The sequence below is a fragment of the Podarcis filfolensis genome (genome assembly GCF_964270895.1).
Source record: "Podarcis filfolensis genome assembly, chromosome: 4".
NCBI lineage: Eukaryota > Metazoa > Chordata > Lepidosauria > Squamata > Lacertidae > Podarcis > Podarcis filfolensis.
The window spans coordinates 31,611,291-31,632,140 of NC_139607.1; the positions used below are offsets into that span (position 1 = coordinate 31,611,291).

Genomic DNA, 20,850 nt, shown 5'->3' on the forward strand with positions numbered 1-20,850 from the left:
GTTTTGCTAATGCAATTCCACAAGCAGAACAGCAGAATGAAAAAATGGTGGTTGTGTTCATTACTCGATGGCTGCTTTAAATGTACATGCTCTATACTGCAATGAACTAATGTTGCCATAGTGAGTACAGTTAATTCTCAGGCAGCAATTGGCTGAGTTCAAAGGGATGAGACAGGCAGGTGGAGGGGTAAAATAACAGACCGAGGAACACAGAAGATTTCAGGAAAAGGACATGACGCAGATGAATGGCATGAAGAGAGAAAGTCAGGAGGAGAAGGTATAACAATGAGCAGAAATGAGATGTGAAGAAGCGAGGGAGCCTTCTGATATGCTATCAGCCAAAATGAAGGCCTCTGGTTTGCTTATAAAACTACACTTTGCTTAGTAAATATTATCCTTACATTCTTCAAGGCAGAAAAACTAGATAGCCCTAACCTTTAAAACCAGTGTTTAAAGGTTGGATCTCCATGTGTGTGCCATCAATGCAGGTACTTGCACCTGCCCCCTTCATCCATCCTAAAGAGTAAGTTAATGAAAATTAGATACAATATGGATAATGAGATATTTTGTCCCATACAAGTCATTCTTAATTATCAGGTCTCATATACATTATTCTATATGCCAGATTCATTGTAAATAACTTAAGTTCAATTACAAGGGTTCAACCCTGGAGAATTCCACATGCTTGTATTTGTAGCAAAAAGGTGTTCCAGTTCAGTTTTCAGATTACCTTAAAATGCTTCCAGCTGGGCAAGGCTCCTCGGGAAAATATTAAATTTGTACAGTGGACTCTCCAGATACGAACTTAATTCGTTCCGGGGGTCCTTACGTACCCCGAAAAGTCTGCAACACGAGGCACTGCTTCTGCACATGCATGCGTGGCGAAACCCAGAAGAATACACTTCCAGGTTTGCCGCGTTCGCAACCCAAAAGTTATGTTACCCGAAGGTAATGTAACCCGAGGGTCCACTGTACTCCAAATGGCATAAAGAATGTTCCCAGAAACTTCATGTGTGAAAGTTTATTCTAGAAGATAAACTCTCTTCTCTTCTTCACTTAAATCAGTTCTTTATCCATCTATCAATATCTATACTGTCTCAGTTAGGACAGGATATCCAGAATTTTAACATAATTAAACCTGTGATCTTGCATGTGATTTTGATTGTGCTGTGATAGCTCAGTCAACAGAACATGGGGCTCTCAATCTTCATGGTCATGGGTTCGAGCCCGTTGGCCAAAAAAATTCCTGCACTGCAGAGGGTTAGACTAGATGACTCTCGTGGTTCCTTACAATTCTACAGTTCTATGATTCTACTCTGTGCAGAATGCATCACTTTGGAAGGACAAAGGATTGGACTGTGTGGTGTGTGTAAAAAGAGGATACATCTACAGTTTCTCTTTGGTGACTCAGCAGCAGACTAGATGTGCTGCAACAGCTGTCACCAAGCCTACTGCCAGCAAACACACTGTAGCTGCCATTTAGTTTGCATGGCATGGCTATTTTTATACAATGTTTTCCTGTGCTGCTGACGTTCACAGGGACTAGAGTTCACCATAGTCCAACTGTTTTTGTAACAAATGTGCTTAAGGTGGACTGTTGTTCCCATGAACAAAACTTCCAAAGCCTGTCCCGAAATGCCACTAATGATTAGCACGTGTATTAAAACTTTTCCAGAAAGGCTGTCAAATCTTTGAAATTCAAACATTCCACAGAAGCACATACGGCAGAAATGAAAAAAAGCATTATTTTATTTTTCAAGTACAACTTGAAGTTGTATTGGTAAGAAAAGCACAAGGAATCTTTTTTTTTTCATCCACAAGTATTGGCTATGCACATTTCAGTTCAACTTAAAAATGCATTCAGGTTTACAAATGTACAAACAGCACACAAAATGTATAGTTTGAACAGTATGCGCATACATTTGCTCCTAAGGTTTTTACATTCGTAGAGCCTTTAACAAAGAGAGCCTTATTTTTTAAAAAAATACTCTGCATTTTTAGCACAAGGTGCTCTTAAAAATTATGTTTGAGAGCATAATACTGGGGGGAAATTAAAAACCAAGCACGGTAGTTAAAAATCACTGCATTTTGGAAATTGCCAAGTGTTTAAAAAACAGAATGGGCAGTTGGTAAAAAAAAAGAAAAAAAGAATATCGTCTTATAGGATTTTTTAACCCACATCCAAACTTTTCCAAGCTGATCAGTAATTTTATACTACCATAATCTCAAGACAGACTTTAAAGTGATGAATGTATGACTAGATTGTAACCATGTTGGGGTCTGAGTAGGAATGGCAGCAAACTGCAAATTATGTTCCAGGCATATTACAGAATTTACCATGATCCAATCTGGACAACAGTCCCTTTGTTCTTAATTTCCGTTTTCAGGTGGGTAATGCACATTAGGCCAAGGATCTGAGCTTCTTCTCCCGATTGCAGGGCTCCAAATTAGCCAAGGGTTATATGCTTGTCCCAAGTCTTCAGGATTGCTAACTATTGGGGCAGCAGCAGCTGGTGGAGGGGTGTTTTCACTCCCAAGATCAATACCTGGCAACGTGTTAGCTGGAGTGTTGAAAGGAAGGCTACTGTTCAAATTACTTGACCAAATGGAACTGCTGAACGGAGTGGTGGTGGTAGACCACAGGCCGCTTGGGTTCCCAAGGATAGACTATATTAATAAAAAACAAAATAAGGACAAGAGATATGACACACAAGTATTCAATACTACCAGGAAAAAGAGAGCACCATATGGAGTAATATACATACATACATACACATATATTCATATACTTACTGAAGTGGTGTGAGTTGGGGATCCTGAACTTGTGGGCCAGGGAGGTATCAGATCTGTAGCTGAGGAGTCCCAGATGGATGAAGGAACATTACTAAGCTCAGTCCAGTTTCGTTGAACATCTGGACTATAAACAGACTGTGACAGCCCAAGCTTGCTGAAAACTTCTAAGTTGAGGGAATGGAGAATAAGACAAAACATCCATGTTACATTCTGTCTTGCAAAACCTATGCACAATATTATTTTTCATAGATGAAATCAACAGCTATACACACACAAACATGGAAGCAGAAGACTGCATATCCTGCCCTAGTCAAGGCTAAGCCAACGTCTGGCTTAGTATGTTCTCTGAATGCAGGCTTATGAGCTCTTCAGAATAAGTGCAAGACTAATTGGGAGAGGGCTTAAGGATGATCCCAGCTTTGGAAAACATGCAAAGCCAAACTTTGTGTTGGCTCAGCACAGTGTGGCAGCAAAAAGGGCCAGTAAGAAGTAAGGCAGCTGCAAATTCATATTAGGGGTCCATATATTTGTGCATTCATGCTGAGCCAGCATTTGGCTTAGCCTGATTTGCAAGCCAGAACACAAGTGCTAAACAGCACAACTAAGTGAGAAAGAGCTGCCCATACAGCAATCCACTTGAATGATCCAGTGTTTGCTCTGACCTTTTATGTGACGGACTGCCATTACTAGATCATTGTGGTGCTGTGCCTTCTCTATTTCTTGCTCTGAGCAACCATATCTGAGGAATAATTCTTCTAATAGGAGAGCTTCCTTTGAACATTTTTAAACACTAGCTGCCCCAACAAAGCTTACTGATTTTATGGTGTTTTGTTTTGTTTTTGCTGTTCTGTGGGACCAGACTCTATAAACTCAAATATACAATTCTTGGGACAAACACTGAACTTTGACATCTGTTACAGAAAAGTCCTCCTAACCATTTCATAAATCTCCATGCTTTATTTGCTGAGAGGTTTTATTTCCTACAACAATTTGGAGATTATATATTGAGGCATAGTTTCCCATTGATCATGTTCCTCCTATTTTATCATTGCCCCACCTTTGATCTCTTTGATCATCAGACCTCCGATGCGGGTGGTGAGTAAAGCCCTGCTCTTTTCTCCCCTTGGGGAGAGGACACCTACGTCTCCCTCCATTATGTTGACCTCTAAAGCAGCCTGATGCACAGTCAACCCACTGGGAAGTTCCTCACCTGACTCTCCACTGTTTGCATGGTAACTGACAGATAGCTCAATCAATAAAACTGAAATAAATTGGCATGCCACTAGAATCTGGCATCTATCTATCTATCTATCTATCTATCTATCTATCTATCTCAAACATAAATACACCCACCCACCCACCCACCCACCCACCCCTGGTATATTGAAGTGTGTGATTATTTATGTAATTAAGAAAAAAATATTGTTTTTTGTTAAAAGAAAAGGTATCTTTAATATTTTCTGTCATTCTTTATTTTCCAAGACATAACACTGCCAAAAACATTCTCAAAGGAAGTGAGCTTCATTACAATAGGAAAGTTTGGCCAGGGTAGCTAATTGAGAAATATGGCATATTGTTCTGTTCCTTTTTTTAACTACTGTAACATACAACTTACCTCCAGTTAAGTTAAAGGAGTTTCCAAATGCTGAGAAGGAGTTGAGGGGTGTGAAATCCGGGCTGCTAGGATTGCTTATAGGACTCCACAAACCAGAACTAAGTGTAGCAGAGGAGAAGAGGTTTTCATTAATAAGGTCACTTCAGTGTGAAGACCACCAAAACACAGCCAAATATCATATGGACAACAAATAATGATTTTAACTTGCTGTCAATTTTGACAAAAAATGCCATGGGTGAATTCCCGAAATTGATTATTCAGGTATGTGCCAGTAACTAAATTGTCATTTTTTTTAATGCCCACACAACTGAGAAGTGTACACTTGGTCCCCATCTTTCAGCATCTTATGAGAAGGGGAAATGTTGGATTTCAGTTTTGTTGTTTTATTGTCAAAATACAAACATGCTATGCTATGCTAAACAGCCAGCATCCAAATTTTAAAACAATTTTTTAAAAATAAAAAAATAACATGAAACAGAAGGGTTTTTTTGATAGACAAATTATGAAGTGAGGATTTTTATATGTGCAAAGTATAGGGTTTTTAATAGACATATTCTTCTAACTGGGGTGCAAGAGGGAAAGCAGCTTTTTACCAAATCCACCATTGTTGAGCCTCTGTTTCCAAAGGATTAATTCAAGTTACCTGTCAGAGCCGTCACTGTCAACGGTTGTGTGTGAAACATTCATACAGCCAGATGCCTCGCTCTTCATTGGTGAAGGTTTTGCTAGGCCACTGCCACCTGTAACAATGGAGTTTAAATGAGAATAGGAAGATAGCAGAACAATCACACCCTCAAATAGCCATAGCTTTTTGATTCCTGTATTTTACCTGGGCTCTTGTCATAACCAGCAGCTACAGCAGCAAATGTAGGGTTTCCATTCCTGCCAGGGAGAGAAGCTGTCTTTGCCACCTTATGTTTGGCACCACTGAGCACCTTGCTTTTCGGTTCACTGAAAGAAAACAAGGGGGGAGGGGGATGTGGTGTTCTTTAGAGCTTACCTGAACTGGATTTTGCCATAAAGTTAATATGCTAGGGTTTGGATATTTCAAGGCAGTGATCTAACATCACCTGTTGCCTTGTTTGAGATATTACTACTACTACTACTACTATTAACTAAATTTGTATACTGCCCTATACCCACAGGTCTCAGGGCGGTTACAACATAAAATCAGAATATAAAAATACAAAATACATAATAAAATTAAAAACAAAAATAACCCAATAAAGCCTCCCTACCCAACACATTTTTAAAAAGGCATTTGATGTCAATCAGCCAAAGGTCCAGTTAAAGAGAAAAAAATCTGTGAATTATGGGCTTAGTACCAATCTGGTGATTCAGATACAGCCTAAGGGCTGACACAGATATTGTGTCCTGAAACCTATTTTTCTTTTAGTCTTTGGATACGGAAACATCCACATTTTTTTTCACCACTTCTGACACTAAGTTCTAGCCAAAACCATGCTGAGATGTGTATGCAGTGAGCTAGGATTGCTTCTACTGCCAAAGATAGTATGTATCTCTCAGCATATCAAGAAAGTCTTACCCTCATCCTAATTCATTTTGTTTATAATTTGTTGCCTTTGCTCCTGACTGCTGTTCAGACCTAGGTTTGGATCTTGGCCCCCTACAGAAGTTATACAGAAAACTGGACCTTGGACTCATCCCAATAGATTGTGTCATAAACTAGGAAGGAAAAAAGTTAACAACTCATTTTTGTTGAAAGTTGGAACTCAAAATGGTAATGCAGCTAAATAAATAAAAAAACGACACAAGTTTCTTGCCTTCAGATGTTGAGCTTGGTTATGCAGTGAGCACCTGAACTTACCTGCAGTTGTTCACAATACTGCTATAAGTGCTTCGGGGCACAAAGGCCAATGATGCAGGGGGTGGAGATGGCGAGGCAGGAGTTGGTGAGGTCTGTCGTTGTTTCAAGAAAGCATCTGCACTAAGGGTTTGTAGGGACAGCTTATAAAGGTTGTCAGTAGCTGGGAACCAGAATAAGAGATATCTTATTTTTATTACTTCATAGTACAAAGTCAGTCTTGAAACAGTTACTTGTGGTTGTATCCAGTGCTGCGCCAGGAGTTCTGCTGGTACAATGGGACTTTCATTTCCTCCCCCTACACACACACCCTGCTTTGAAGGGGTTCTCCTCCTCTCCTGGAAATGATTTCGAGGGTGTGTGCAGCTGAAGGGGGCAGGAGAGGAGGATGGGGCCGTTGCAGCACTGGATATGCCTCATGAACTTTTAAAATAAATAAATAAATAAATAAATAAATAAATAAATCAGTCACAAATTAAATCTCCCACCAGGAGAGCAGATTTTAATAGTGTTAACTTATTCCAAGTCTGATAATGTTTCAGGCAACTACAAGTTTCAGTTTGGTGCACAGTAAGTCAGATATTCTGCACCACCTAAAGTGGCAAAGTTGAGGTTGTCAAGTTCTGCACTTCTAACCTTAAAAAAGGAACTAACTCTAGGGCTGCCATACATGCAGAATTCCCCGGACATAGCTGGGATTCGTCCATCAAAAATGGTGTCTGGGCGGAATTTTCAAAAATTCAGAAGGTTAAAAACTTATCCTTTTTTTGGGAAAAAAAGATCAACAACTTTTGTGTCCGGATGTTCCCTTTTTGAAATATGGCAACCCTAACTCTCACTCATGCACGTTACTAAAACAGTGCTGAAGTGGGGACAGGAGGAGAAAATGCCTTTGACATACGTAGACATTTCCCCACTCCTTACTTGTAAGAAGAGGTGAATACCCAAACTAGGAGGTTCTGTGATTTGGATACTCTTGGGACCTCCCATTACCCTGGTAAGAGAACAAGCCAAATCCCACTGCCAGTCTCTCTCTAGCCTAACATCTCCCTAAATTGGGAAGGGAGTAGTAATGCTCTTACAGATCACTCAGTATAACTGATCTGCTGTAGATGCTGCAAAGGCAGAGTGGGTAAAAAGCCCCTGTACAGGGAAGGAGCACCCCACAAGGGGCATTTTCTCAGTGGAGAAGCCACCCAAGTAGTATAACATAAAGTACCTGGAAACAATCCTTTCCCCAATCTCTCTCTTGAGGAGTTTTATTATTATTTAGTGTGCTTATATACCACTTAATAAATCCATTTTGTTACAAATCACAGAACAAAAAGTTTATTATCAGCAATGAGTTCAGGGGACAGCAGTTGGACAGCAGAGGCATCTTATCCAAACAAGCCCTCCGTTATCCCTTTGTGCCAAGAACTCTGTGACAATCATATGCTATTCTGATGTTAAGCACAAAGAACTGCGTTCAAATAGAAAAAGAAATCAAATCCTTTGTTACTGAACTGATTCACTGCCCATAAGCTTATTGCTAATGTTAAATTAATGCCCAGAGTACTTACAGCTGCCTGCCTTGTGAATTGGCACTGAGTCCCACTCTGGTGGTGGTGAATCTTTTTCTCCTTCTGAGCTGCTGGTATTGCCCAGCTCCTGACCAGAACCACTGGAGAAAAACTTTGCTAGTGAAGATGGCCTATTATCCATCAGCTTCATATTGATACCTGCAAACAAATATTATTATTATTGTTATTATTATTATTAATAGGAAGAAGAAACAAGAAATAAACCTGTAGTTTGTAGGGCATACAGCACTTCAGTCCTCAAGTACAGCCAGTGAGGAACAGCTAAAACTAAAGTTTCAGAGGTAAATCTTAATCAATAGCTGAACAGCCAAAGAATACCTTTTGTTTTCTGGAGGTTTCTTGGTTTGAACCCATTTGCGAACATATGCTGAGAAGACAACTTGGATGAAAAGCTTTTGTGCTGCTTATTTTCGAGTGACGAAGGACATGACATCTCAAAGGAACTGTAATAAAAGTATGATCCAAAAAAAGTTATAATTTGTAACAGTTTGACCAACAAAGTAAGCTCTTGCATTCATAAAAGTGCACAGAAGAGAAACAGCTTTCTCTAATCTTCTCCAAGCCGACTCCCTTTGTCTTAACTGTTAGGAAAAACAAATGGAGAAGTGTCTCTCCAAATCTATTTGTCTAACTTCTTGCTTACAAAAAAAGCAGGCTTCTTATTGTGCAGAGTTTCCCATAATTACAAGGTTTCCCCTTTCTGTTCAGTTTCTATTATCTATCATTCTTCTTGTGCCCAGGCACTACCACTTCCTTTTCTTCAGCCACGTTAACAGAGAAGAAATGGTAATTATTGCAGCGTGTGACACATTTCTCTCAGCTGACTGATGCAAAGTTCTGCTGCCAGGAACTTTATTTCCTCATGCCTACTTAGGAAAGCAGTTTGGATGGCATTAACATAGTTCTATGCATACCTGGATTTCACATCTGTCGGGATTTCTTTCTTGATAAGCGATAGCTTTTTGCTTTTCTGTTTTACTTGGATTTCATTTTCCTGTTTTTCTGGTACTGGCTGTTTTCCCTTTTGCTTTTCTGGCTCCTACAAACAGCCAACCAAATCCCAATAAAAATACTAAGTAAACAATAATACATTAAAAGGAGAGGAAGACAACAATTCTAGGAACAATATGCATTACAGCTAAATCTCCCCATTTCTTTCAAAAAACAGCTTTGATAATTATATTTAAAAATGTAAGCAGAGAGCTTTTCCTTTAAGTTACTTAGCTGAAGCTACCAGTTCATTTTGCTGTGCTACAAAAAACCTAGAGCACAGTAAATTCTACGAATTACTTAGGGATATCTAAAGGCCAGTTTAGACATGATGCTAAATGCATTATTACCAAGTAGATGTAGCAAGCGGAGTAAGAGGCAATATTCATCAGGACTGCACCAAGGGAGGCAAGGGGTAAACCTCCCCACATGTTACTGTCCCAATGAATTTTGTGCCCCCCTCACCTACCATTATTATTATGTTTTTAAAAAACCACACATTTGGTATCTCGTCTACTTTTGCTCCCAAATGTTCAATTTTAAAAATCAAATGGTAGATGTGTAATTTCATGAAGTAATTCTACACCAGTCACAGTATCCTTCTAGACTATGTAACAGGGATGGGCCTAGGAGCCGGGTACCACGTTGTGCTAGCTCTGGTTTTTTAATGCAGGGCAGGTCCTAGGAGGTTAGGTTGGAGGACAAATGTTCAACTTCTTGGGTTGTGCTCCCCTCAAAAAATAGTTTCATGGTTGGAGAAAGCATTTCTGGCCTTGTTCCTAGATTGCCAGAAATGCTTTGACACATTTTCAAGTTTGTGTGCGCCTTTCCTGGAGAAGGCAAATATGGCCATTGCCACACAGGCCCTGGTCAAATCCAGATTGAATTACTGAAGTATGCTCTACATGAGGATGCATTTGAAAAGTGACCAGAAAACTTAGCTGGTACAAAATGCTGCTGTTCTAATTTTGTTTAGTCTCATTGGCTCCCAGTTTGTTTCTAAGCCCAGTCTTAAAGTTTGATTATCATCATTGCTAAATGGTTTGGAGCTGGGTGTTTTGAGAAAGGCCACCCTCTCCCACATGATTCTGACCGTTCACTGAGGTTTTCTGGGAAGGTCCTGTTCTGTATCCTGCTGCCTTCAGAGATGGTAGGGATGCATTACAGGACTTTTTCAACCCAACTGTGTACCTTCCTGCTCAAGGAGGTTTGCTTGGCCTTTTCTCTTGAATCAATGCTCAATAAATGCAGCATTGTTTCATTGCGCTTTTGGTTTTACAAATTAGGTGGCTGTGTTTTCTAATATTCTGGAGTTTGATTAGGTACATTGTGGGGGTTTTTTCTGCTTCTGCTTTTGAGTTGTTTCCATTACCAAGTTGTTAACAATTCTTGTGAGCAGCCTTATGGGGGACACTTTGTGGGGAAGAAGTGGAGTTTAAATCTCTTAATGCATAAATATAGTGGCGAGTTTAAAGTATGAAACCCCCAGACCCATCATCTTCTCTCATCTGACACCCCCCTGTTTTAAAAAAAAAGTCTACCTCTTTCAGAAGTGCTTCTGTGTCGGGGTTGGAAGTTTCTGTGGTAGTTGAAGAACTGTCATCATCTGCAAGAGAATCCTTCAGTTCATCCTCTTGTTGCTTTCCCTTTCCTCTTCTCTCCTTTTCTTCCCGCTTCTTCTGGGGTTTAGATTTGCGTTGAAACGGTTTTCCTTTCCCTGGGGTATTAAAGGCAGCTTCCAATTAGAAACAGCTGTGATCTGTGACAGCTGTAGAGAACAACAGCTTTTCATCACCGTGATGTACCTGGGACAAAGTCCACTAGGAACATCATACACTAGGAATTGTACCAGTACACTTCAATGGAGGAAAATTCCTGGCACACCACACTCCAGGTCAGCTGTACTACTTCAGGCAGGATGCAATTCATTTCAGAGCCACTTTCTGATGTTGGTGGTATCAAATTTAAGAAGTCTAAGGGATTTCACACACCTTACTGTGTTTTACAGATACTGGCCACTGATAATATGCAGTTTCCCTTAGCTTTCTGGCTACAATGTGCGAACAAAGGAACTACTGCACAATTGGTATGTTACTGGTAATCCCTATAAAATATAACTATGAAGAAAGCAAAATGCAGAGTATGTACCCCCACCACAAACTAATACTAACATTACTTATACCCCACATTTTCCCTGACGGGACTGAAGGCAGCTTACAGATAAAAACAAGAACAACTAAAAATATAGAAAAAGCAAGCATTAAAATACAATTAAACATTGACAAAAATAGAATTAAAGCTATATACATATATAAAATCTGTTTAAACATACTAATAATTACTTCTGCTTAATACACACCGTCATACATTTTGCACAGGTTCTAGGTTTCAGCATCATATCTATTTCCTTCAGAAATCCTGTATTTTCTATTAGTGTTAGTAAGCAGGCTTTAGTCTTAAAGCATTCAGTACAGAATAGTGGTATTGGATGAGTTGGCTGCTACACAACAATTTCTTACAAGTTTCTACAGCTAGACTTCAACACTGTGTGAGCAAACATCCACTCTTGCAAGGCTGCACCTTCGTCTCCTCCCTTCTGCAGGCCCAACCCTCCGGAGAAGATTTTGAAGGTCTGGGAGGATGTTGCAGAGAGAGAAAGTGAAGCCTTGCTGTGCAACTGGAAGTCTGCTCCTCTTCTGGATGGACAGAGTTGGATACAACCCTACGTGTTTATCCACGTACTATCACTTTTAAAAAGTCATTCAAGCACAGGAATACTTCAAAATTCTACAGCATTAGTCTGATAAGTCAAGCACAACTCAGGGTGCTTCTTTAGGGTTTGTTTTTCAAACTTTTCTTCCCATTATCTCTGGGTTACATTACCTAAAAATGGATATTAAGAGTGTAATCTTCAGGAGTCAAAGTACATGAAAAGCGACACAAAACCACTTACGAGCTTTCTTGAACATTTCTTCCTCCTCTATCACTTCCCACACCCCAGCTGTATGTAGTACAAACAGCACCATGATCCCCTCTACCATATGACCTTGTTCACTCTCTGAAGTCATTGGGTCTGGTCCTTGGAGCCAAAAACACCCCCCACCCCATATTAATCTTTTAACTTGACAAACAATAGGAACATTAGCATCAGGAAAGCAAGTTTACCACCACTCTGCATATGAGCACAGCCTAGTAGAAATTCTCTGGCACATCTCCTCACTTCTTTAAGTTGCTGGAACCATTCAGCACCATGATCCCCTCTACCACTATTACCACTGCTATCAGGGAACAGGGAAAGTGTGTGGTCGTTTCAAAAGCCTTTACTGAATCCTTTTTTGAAAAGGAGAATTATTTCACATAAGAAGTGCAAAAAGGACAAGTTTCGATCAGAGAGGCGCATAAATGTCATAGAGGGGGAAACAGATGACAGAGACTCTTGTCTTGCCTCCCTTAGAGAGTTCTCTCACCCAGCACCTACAACCTTTTATGTACACACTTCATAAGATAGAGTTAATTGGGTGAAGTAGGAGTTTATTACCTTTGTTTTTTGCTACTGGAGATGGGGGCTGCTCTGTAAACACATCTGGGGAAGGGGATTCTGGATGATCAAAGTCTTTGTCCATGGTTTCTATAAGAGCAGCAATGTCGGAATCCTCTGAGCTGTGCCTCGTGTTGCTGGCACATTCTGAATGTGAAGGAGTAGGAAGCTGCGGCAGGGAGTTTTCAGTCTGCTGCTCTTGTTGGTGAGGCACTGCTGGTGGCTGTGACGAATGTTGCTCTAGTAAGACTGGAGCGTGCTGCTGGTTTGAGTGCAGATTTTGTTTTCCACCCCTGGACTTCCTGCCTGCTGTGTGATTCTGAGTTGCAGAACTGGAGTCCAGGAAGAGGGAACCTGCTCTGTTTGTTGACTGTGCAGAACCTGCCTGCATAGAAGTCCTACTAGCAACATTTGAACTGTTTTTATACTTCATGTTTTCAACTTCGACTGAATTTCTATTGCTGTGCAGGTGTACAGATGAATTGCATTGCTTATTACTTCCTGCATTGGATCGTGATGAGGAACTTCCTGGTCCATAGATTCCTCTGGAAGAGCTGTGGTTCGAATCTGATCCAAGTGCATTCAAGCTGGAAGCAGATCAAATTTGTTTTTACTTCTCATAAATATTTAGTAAAATGTAGCTGCACAGTTCCCAACCTATTTAGCAAAGCATAGTAGTAGCTCTTAATGTTTCTAGGTAGCATCTAAAAGGTTGATTCAACATAGCTTCTGGAAATATAAGTGTATAGTGCTAAACTGGGCCTCAAAACTTGATCAAGAGACAAGTAAGTTATTTCTAAAGCAGCATGTTAACAGGCCCTGCTATCGAAGAATAGCTCCTTGCTACAGAGACCAACAAAACTGATATACAATCCCTGTTTTTGAAAAACAGTAATTTATACATCATTCCACAAAGGCATCTTCCTGGCTCCCATTTTCTTCCTCCTTTATCACAATTTCTTCACTCTTTTCTATTTATGTATTTTCTACGTAATTCTTACATTTAGGTAGTATTGCATAGCAGCTTCCATAGAAGTATGCAATTATCCAAGGACTGCTTTGATGCATTGCTTACTGAGTTATACTCAAGTGCACAATAGATGTGCACGATATCAATTGATGATATACTACTGCACAAATGATGGCTTTTGCAAGCAGAACCACATACTAGTGTTACATTAAGTAGTTAAGTTACCACTTAAACTGTTCCTGAATACAAAAACATAAGACGCAATCCCTATATAGCATCAAGATATATCTACCAGCTTCTGAGAATGTTTGCAACTGATGTTCTAGTTTTAAGATAACGACTATTCACTATTCAACTATCCATCATGTATTTTCCAAGCTAATAAAGTCTGAAAGACCATTCTGCATCAGTTGTTTTAAATTCTATAGATATTTTTGCTGCATCTGTGATCTGCTCAAGTTGTGAGGCTAGGAGCCTCGTTTACAAGAGTGACATATACTTGCGAGAAATGCTACTTTGCAAACATCCAATTCATAAGTAAGAGCTTACTTTCCATCAGATGAAATTCCAACTATTCTCCTGAGATCAAATGGTCTTCCCATATCAAAGGGAGGATTGGATGCCTCAAAGGACAAGCGTCGTCTGAATGGCTCCCAAATTCCTTGAGCTTCTAAATAGGCTGTTCCAATTACCAAAAGGAAGAGCACACTGCAACAGGCAAGTAAGTAAAGCATCAGTGTTTCTGCCATCATAGCCTGGAAAAACTGAAGACACAAGGCGAGCCCATCTCTTGTTGACAAATTAAGAGAAACAATATTTTACTCCCACCTACACAAATCACAACCCCCCACCATGCTGGTACTGAAATGCCAAGTTCCAGTAACATTTACATACTATATAATTAAGACATCCATAAGCACCTATTATTGGAACAAGCATAGACGCTGATCCTGAAAAAGCAAGACTAAATCTGGTAGGAAAAACAAAGGCAACTTGCGAATTATTAAGCTGAATGTACTGGCAAGCTGCCCAAGAAGCTGAATTCCTAAGTGAGGGACTCCCAGCAGAGAAAGTGCTGTCGCTCAGCAAGTTATGCCCAAACTTAGGATCTGTTTCTCCCAGGAGTTTCCCAGCTTACTGTGTTTGCTGAAATGGGATATGTGGTAAGAAACTGACTCACACTCGTTTCAGCTGCTTCTAGCTCATTTGTAAGAAGTTATTAAAATAATAAGACATCTGTCTGCTCAATCTATCTCTCTAAGATCGACTACTATGCGACTCCATGCTTTGCATATACCAACACTCAACAGAACTGCTACTGGTATATCATGTGCTGTAACTGTCAACAAATTTCCATGTTCATGGGATTTGGAGAGGTTTTCCCACTAGTTATTACAATTAAATGCAGATGGTTATGCAACAGGAGCTAATGAGTTTATTCAGATAAAATGTGACTTTTGCTCTCTGCTGTCTGTGCATATTCTGGTTGTAAGCCCCACTGCAACACTGTTGACAACCAACATATATTGCTTAGGTAAGATTTCTTACATATGCATATTCAAAGCAAAATATTATGGCATTTTCTTAACATATTTGATTTATTAACATAGAAATACATGTATATTATAAAAAAACTATTAAAAAATTGTGTATAGTACCTCATTATTCCTGAGACTAATACGTACAGTGCCAGCTCCCAATTGGGCCTGGGCAGAGCTTCTGCACAAGTTGCTAACATATGATAGGGAAGGGATGCATTTAATATGAACATAAACTCAGAACCTCCTGTTGTGGTTAGTTTCAGTTCACGGATGACTCTGGAAGTTGTGAAATCTGGTGTAAACCTGTTGAGAGTAAAGGACTGTTATTGTTTATCTAGATTATATATATATACACTTGATAACAAATCCACACGTTCCAGTTACATTAGAGTCAATCTAGGATTCAACATCCCCATCTATAGCAGATCAAATAAGCCTCTAATAATAGTTACTGCTTGAATTTAGATTAAAGTCATGATGCAAAGATCTTGAAAGGAGAAATGGGGGCTCACATGTGAATTTTTGCACTTAAACACTCCCCATTCCTAACAAAAACGGTTTGATCTAGGCCCAGACCCACTGATTTCAATGGAGTTGTTTAATTATAACTAAATCTAGATTCAAACTCTCTGCAGGTTTTAATGCTGCAATTCAATTCTTATGATTTAATAAGTTCTGCACATGCCAATATTAACTGTGCACACAGAGTGCATCTTTATGGGGGTAAGTAGAAATAAAAATCATTTATGGAGATAAATGAAAATAGAAATGTGGTGCTTAGGAATATGATAGAATTATCTCTTATTTGTTAGCACTTGGCTGACAGAGAAAATCAGAGAGAGCCAGGAGAAAACGACCTGATTCGTCAGACAGGAGAGAAAAAAACTGAAGGGAACTGTGCCCGCCTCCCGGAGTTCTTTGCTCTCCTGTCTCCGTCATGCAATGCGAGTCCTAATCCCAACCCATTCGGCTCTTCAGTAACTGTATCAAATATGATGGTGCGGTTAGTATTTCATGACAAATAAAGAAAATGTAATGGCCATTATCATAAAGGAAAAGGCTATTATCTTTAGGAGTGATGGGTAGCCTCATGCAACTTCTGCTATATACCACTTGACACATACTTCATCTGACTCTAATATAAACTTTTGTTCAAGCATAATTGTTGCTAGGAGAGGGCAGGGAGGGGCCAGAGGGAGTAGGCTCCATGGGTTGTCTTTGCCCTGTGGGCTGCTGGTTCCCCATTCCTCAGGCAGAGCCAATGTATGCATTATTAAACCAAGATACGCATGAGTGTATCTTATATCCACACGTAGCTCTTTTGCTCTTCCCTTCACACAAGTGGGGAGACAAGTCAAGTGCATGAAACTCATTTGTATCTTAGCTTGTTGAGAGATATTTGAACATAGCACTGTTACAGCTTACATAAATTTATCTAAACTGAAGGGGTAAACAGCTTGATGGGTTTCATTTACGTAGAAGAAATCTATGTAAAGAAGGTGTTCAGTGTGCTCCAGGAACCTCTGGCAAACTATATAAAAAGAGCATTTTCTATATACAATGCTAAGTATAGAAACTCCAACCACCCGCTGCCCCATAAACTGAAAATGGTGCCAGTCTTCAGCATAAGTTAACTTACAATACGACAATCTCTTTAGAGGCATTGGAACTTAGTGCAAATTCTTTACAGTTAACTACTTTAAATCCATATCCTTCACATGAATATCCACTGATTTCTATGGATTTTATATTAACTTGAAGCTGCCCCGTATTCTCCACCTTGAACGTTCTTTTCAATGTGAAGTTTGGTTCCTTTAATTTTGATTCTGAAATAAAGAGAAAAATGCAGTTAAAATTAGACTACTATTTAACAAGAAAATGGTGTCAGCATTTGGCTCAACTGGTTTCACAAAGCTACTTCAGTTACTTTCACTTCTTTCATTCTTGCTTTTAAAATACGAGAATGATTGTCTAGTTTCTTTCTCACGCACTCTTGTATGGGATTTGTGGCTTCACCACAGAAGACTTACTTTCAGTGCAGTCTTTTAATAATGCTTCCGTGATTTTAAAGCGTAAAGAACTGCCCGGCCCAGGTGGCTTGCCTGCAACCCTCATGCTCTCCGTTGTTCCTTGTCCTTTAACCATTATAGCTTCTATTACAGTCAAATTATTTCTGTAGGGGAGAAAAGCCAAATAAAGCATTATGAAATTATGAAGAACTCTACTGTTTCTAGCTATATTGGGGTTATTTAATGAGGAAAAGCCAGTAACGAGTTTCATAAAATCAGTAAAACAAACTAATACATAGACATTGTCTTTCCCTACTCCACAAATTGATTCTAACTTACTCGTTTTTAAATAAAGCTACTGGTATGGATAAAAGCTATAATGCTAATTTTCTCAAGTTATTAATAAATAATATCATGCATTAACTAAGGAGATGGAGGCCAGGAGCCACTGCATGGCATTTCCCCCCATTAAGTTCCCTGAACAGTAGCACCAGTGTAACACGTTCCTGGAAATTTATGTGTGTGATGCTGCTTTGGGGTCTGCTTTTCAAAGGAATCTGTCCTACTGGGTACCACAAGTCGTTGGGCACATCTGAAGTAGCACTTTGTGTGCTATCCTAAATGCTACTGAACATCTTTTGCCATTTGAACCTTGCTAATTTTTGTGCAAGCCTCGTTTATTTCATGCAGTTGGTGGTTCCTACACAATTGCCTCAGTGCATGGTCAGCTTGCAGGATTAAATTGAGATAAAACATTAAATCAACTAATGAACTTCTAAAAGGAGTGGACACATTCATCCATTCCCATTTGTGTCATCACAGTGGCTTAAAAAGGAGCTGTGACCATGCAAGTTAGTGGGGCCATGTGGCCAGTAAAAATGTGGGTGTGCCTATCCATACACTCCTAGGTGTCCCAAGCTGTTATCCTGCTTCTGGCTCAACATGCTCATGGGGATGATTTTGCAGCTGAGCAAGCATGAGCAAAGTTTATGGTGCAGCATTAGCATCTCGTAGAGACAGCCAGGTTGTATGAGCTGACCCTTAAGACTTATGTATGTTAAATTACATTGCATTCAGTTGTATAGAACTTCTCACATATAACCAAACTGCCACTATAGTTCATCTTGAAAGCAATCAATGTGTCCCGCAGATGGCTGGAAAAATGTAGCTCTAAATTTGAACATCCCTGTTAATTAAAGCAATTCCGAAGATCTACCAATACCTGATAATGATTAGCGATGAAACTGTTTTATTAAGAACTGGAGTAAACTTCACTTTGACAGATTTTCTTTCCCCAGGCTTTAAAATTATGTTTAAAACTGACTGCCGAGACAAGCCCTCCGTAAATCCTGTGGCGCTTTGCAACGCGTGACCCTTGAAAGAGGAAGACAAATCAAATTAAAAGGTTAGAAAGTTTGCATACTTTTAATCAGTGCCTAGCTTGTAGCTCTGTAAAACGCTGCATATTTTTAAACTCTCATTTTAAATATATGAAAAGCAAATATATGAACCTAATTCTTATCTATATAGCACAACCTGTGTACCTGACAGCTTTATAGACTAACCAACAAAAAGCAGGTACCTATTACTAAAAGGAGCTTTCAAATCTAAATTTAAATAGGAAGGGAAGGGCTAAGGGAACAATCTAACAGAGAAATCGTAGCAGACTGAGAAAGCACATAAGTGTCTGGATCACTTGATTGTGATAAGCAGAGAGAAAGGAAACGGTAACAAAAGGATTTGCTACTGTAGCCAACTATAAAAGCAAAGGTCATTTCAGGAAGATAAAGAGACTGAACCCCTAACCAACAGCTACAGGCTACAATCCAATGCACAGGAACCACTGGGATAAAGTGTAAACATTTACAAAGCTCTATTCTGCACCCGAGGTTGTTCAGTAAAAGCACTAGCAAAGCTATGGCTTTGTTTCAACCTAACATCCAATTATGGTTTGGCACTACAAGAACTAAGCATGGTGCCCATGCCCTTTTTCCTGCTGTGCATGCTCCAATTAAATTAATAGCATTTGAGTGCAAACCATAACTCAGTGGTCTGAATGTAATGGCAGCCTATGGGTGTGACTATTTTGCAAACCATGCTTATGCTCGTAATAACTGTACCAACACCAGCTCAGTATTAAGAACTGGGTAGAACAAAACTGGGTTTTAAAGGATTACTTACACAGTTTCGAGAGACTTGAAATTCTAGCGTCTTCAAATTGAAGTTTGCAGGCTTAGTCAAGTTAAACCTGAAAGAAAAGCACATAATTAGGTGCGGCCGAGTACTCTGGAAAAATATTTAAATTCACTTTAAGAAGAAATAAGATGGACAAATAATTTTTGTTTCTGTTCTGTGGCAATGGCCTGTTGGGATTATATCTGATGGGGGAGAAATGTTGGTTTATGTTATCATACAATAAAACTATTATGAATACTAGAAATAACATCTTATATGACATACAATACATAATATATCTGATAACTGAAGTTGTATGAATTTAATAGAGTAGACTGGTATTTAAATTGCAGGTCTGCCTCAATTCATGTAGAAAGTAGCATTCAAGGGGCTGTATTTTAAGAGCAAAGAAGGTAGGCAAGTGATGTACCCTAAACCCAGCCCTCAACATTATCTCCTTGCAAGCCCCACTTTTTACCACCACTTACCGGTCCATTAGCTTATCTATGAAGACTGATGGATTGGAATATAGTGCTATGGGAAGAAGCTGAACAAAAACAGGAACATCTGCTGGATTTTCTAGAAGAATTTCTTCCTCCTGGAGGAACAGGTTTAGATTCAGACTTATTGTCCCAAAGTAGCAAATATAGGAAATCATTTTCAATATTAACTTTTGTGTTCTTAGTACTACATTGACAATGCCAAGACTTACAGATGAACTGTTTGTGTTGGTAAGTGAAAAATCCAAATGGCGTAGTGAGCCAAGTAGAGACGGCCATGCCAATTCTGCTGTGATTTTGGAAGTCACAGCCTTCTGGAGATCTGTGTCCACTTCAAATACAGCACTTAATCTAGACCAGCAATGTAATTTAGCGTTAAGAAAAATTAGTATCAAGCTTCAAAAATAAAACCATAATATTTCATGGACTTCACATGCATATAGACATAGTCAGTTTCATGATTCTACATAATAAGGATATTTTTTTTTTAAAAAAAACGCTAACTGCAGTAAGCTAAGATAATTTCTTCAGTATTCTTGGAGTAGCCTTCAGTTTCATTACAAGATAATTAGCTGCATTTGGAAGCTAATAAAGCATTGTTTACTGTTTCATTTATATTTCCAACCCATTTATTAACTACTGCAACACTTCTCAAACAATGCTGACAAGCAATTAAGATTCCCTGAATTTCAGTAACCAACCAGAAGCCATTCCTTATTTTAAAACACTCACTGATTGCCTGAGTGATCTCTTATTCCAATCCATTCTCTGAACAGATTATCATGCAAATCCCAATCTGAATCCCATGCATCTTCTTGCATAGATGTACTGTGTTGTAATTTTGATTCAGCTAGAAAAGAGAAACATAAATTTCACCTTAAAATCTTCAATATCTAGAACGTTAGGAGTGTTTAAAAGATATTAAAATTACTTACCTTTACTCAGAAAAGGCAACCCCACATAACAGTGATTCCCACATTGTAAACCAGGGTCAAAGTAAACATTTGCTATCTGAAAAATATAAGCAGCAGCAACCAAGAATTTAAAAAGACCTCTGTTAGGAATGCAAAACTGTGAAATATCTATATTTTTAAACATAGTTACGTAATTTTGAATAATATTCATAGTGCTCAAACCTTGGATTTTTTCCCTGGCTCCAGATCTTCTTTGTTACTGCGTAATCTCTTGTAATAAAACCGAACATCTTCTGATAGTGAACGGATCTGTTGTATTTTTACCTTCTGTGAGAAAGAGCTCATGATACTCAAACTCTGATGAACAGTCTTACCCTAAGAAAGAAAGTATATACAA

The 20,850-nt window shown here is 39.1% G+C and overlaps 1 protein-coding gene across 1 annotated transcript in view; it reads right to left on the reverse strand.

Moving 5' to 3' along the window:
- Positions 1–1,731: 1,731 nt before the first annotated feature.
- TMEM131 (transmembrane protein 131) overlaps positions 1,732–20,850 on the reverse strand; it is a 71,073-nt gene continuing 51,954 nt past the window's right edge. The window contains exons 20-41 of the mRNA XM_083610334.1: positions 20,676–20,828; positions 20,475–20,550; positions 20,272–20,389; positions 19,752–19,890; positions 19,528–19,637; positions 19,046–19,112; positions 18,087–18,238; positions 16,886–17,028; positions 16,495–16,681; positions 14,973–15,158; positions 13,864–14,022; positions 12,345–12,931; positions 10,348–10,523; positions 8,731–8,855; positions 8,135–8,259; positions 7,796–7,954; positions 6,237–6,396; positions 5,238–5,359; positions 5,052–5,148; positions 4,409–4,506; positions 2,794–2,957; positions 1,732–2,667 (exon numbers count right to left, since the gene is read on the reverse strand). Coding sequence (XP_083466460.1) covers positions 2,371–2,667; positions 2,794–2,957; positions 4,409–4,506; positions 5,052–5,148; positions 5,238–5,359; positions 6,237–6,396; positions 7,796–7,954; positions 8,135–8,259; positions 8,731–8,855; positions 10,348–10,523; positions 12,345–12,931; positions 13,864–14,022; positions 14,973–15,158; positions 16,495–16,681; positions 16,886–17,028; positions 18,087–18,238; positions 19,046–19,112; positions 19,528–19,637; positions 19,752–19,890; positions 20,272–20,389; positions 20,475–20,550; positions 20,676–20,828 — 3,600 coding nt within the window. The 3' untranslated portion in view covers positions 1,732–2,370. The remainder of the gene's footprint in view (positions 2,668–2,793; positions 2,958–4,408; positions 4,507–5,051; positions 5,149–5,237; positions 5,360–6,236; positions 6,397–7,795; positions 7,955–8,134; positions 8,260–8,730; positions 8,856–10,347; positions 10,524–12,344; positions 12,932–13,863; positions 14,023–14,972; positions 15,159–16,494; positions 16,682–16,885; positions 17,029–18,086; positions 18,239–19,045; positions 19,113–19,527; positions 19,638–19,751; positions 19,891–20,271; positions 20,390–20,474; positions 20,551–20,675; positions 20,829–20,850) is intronic.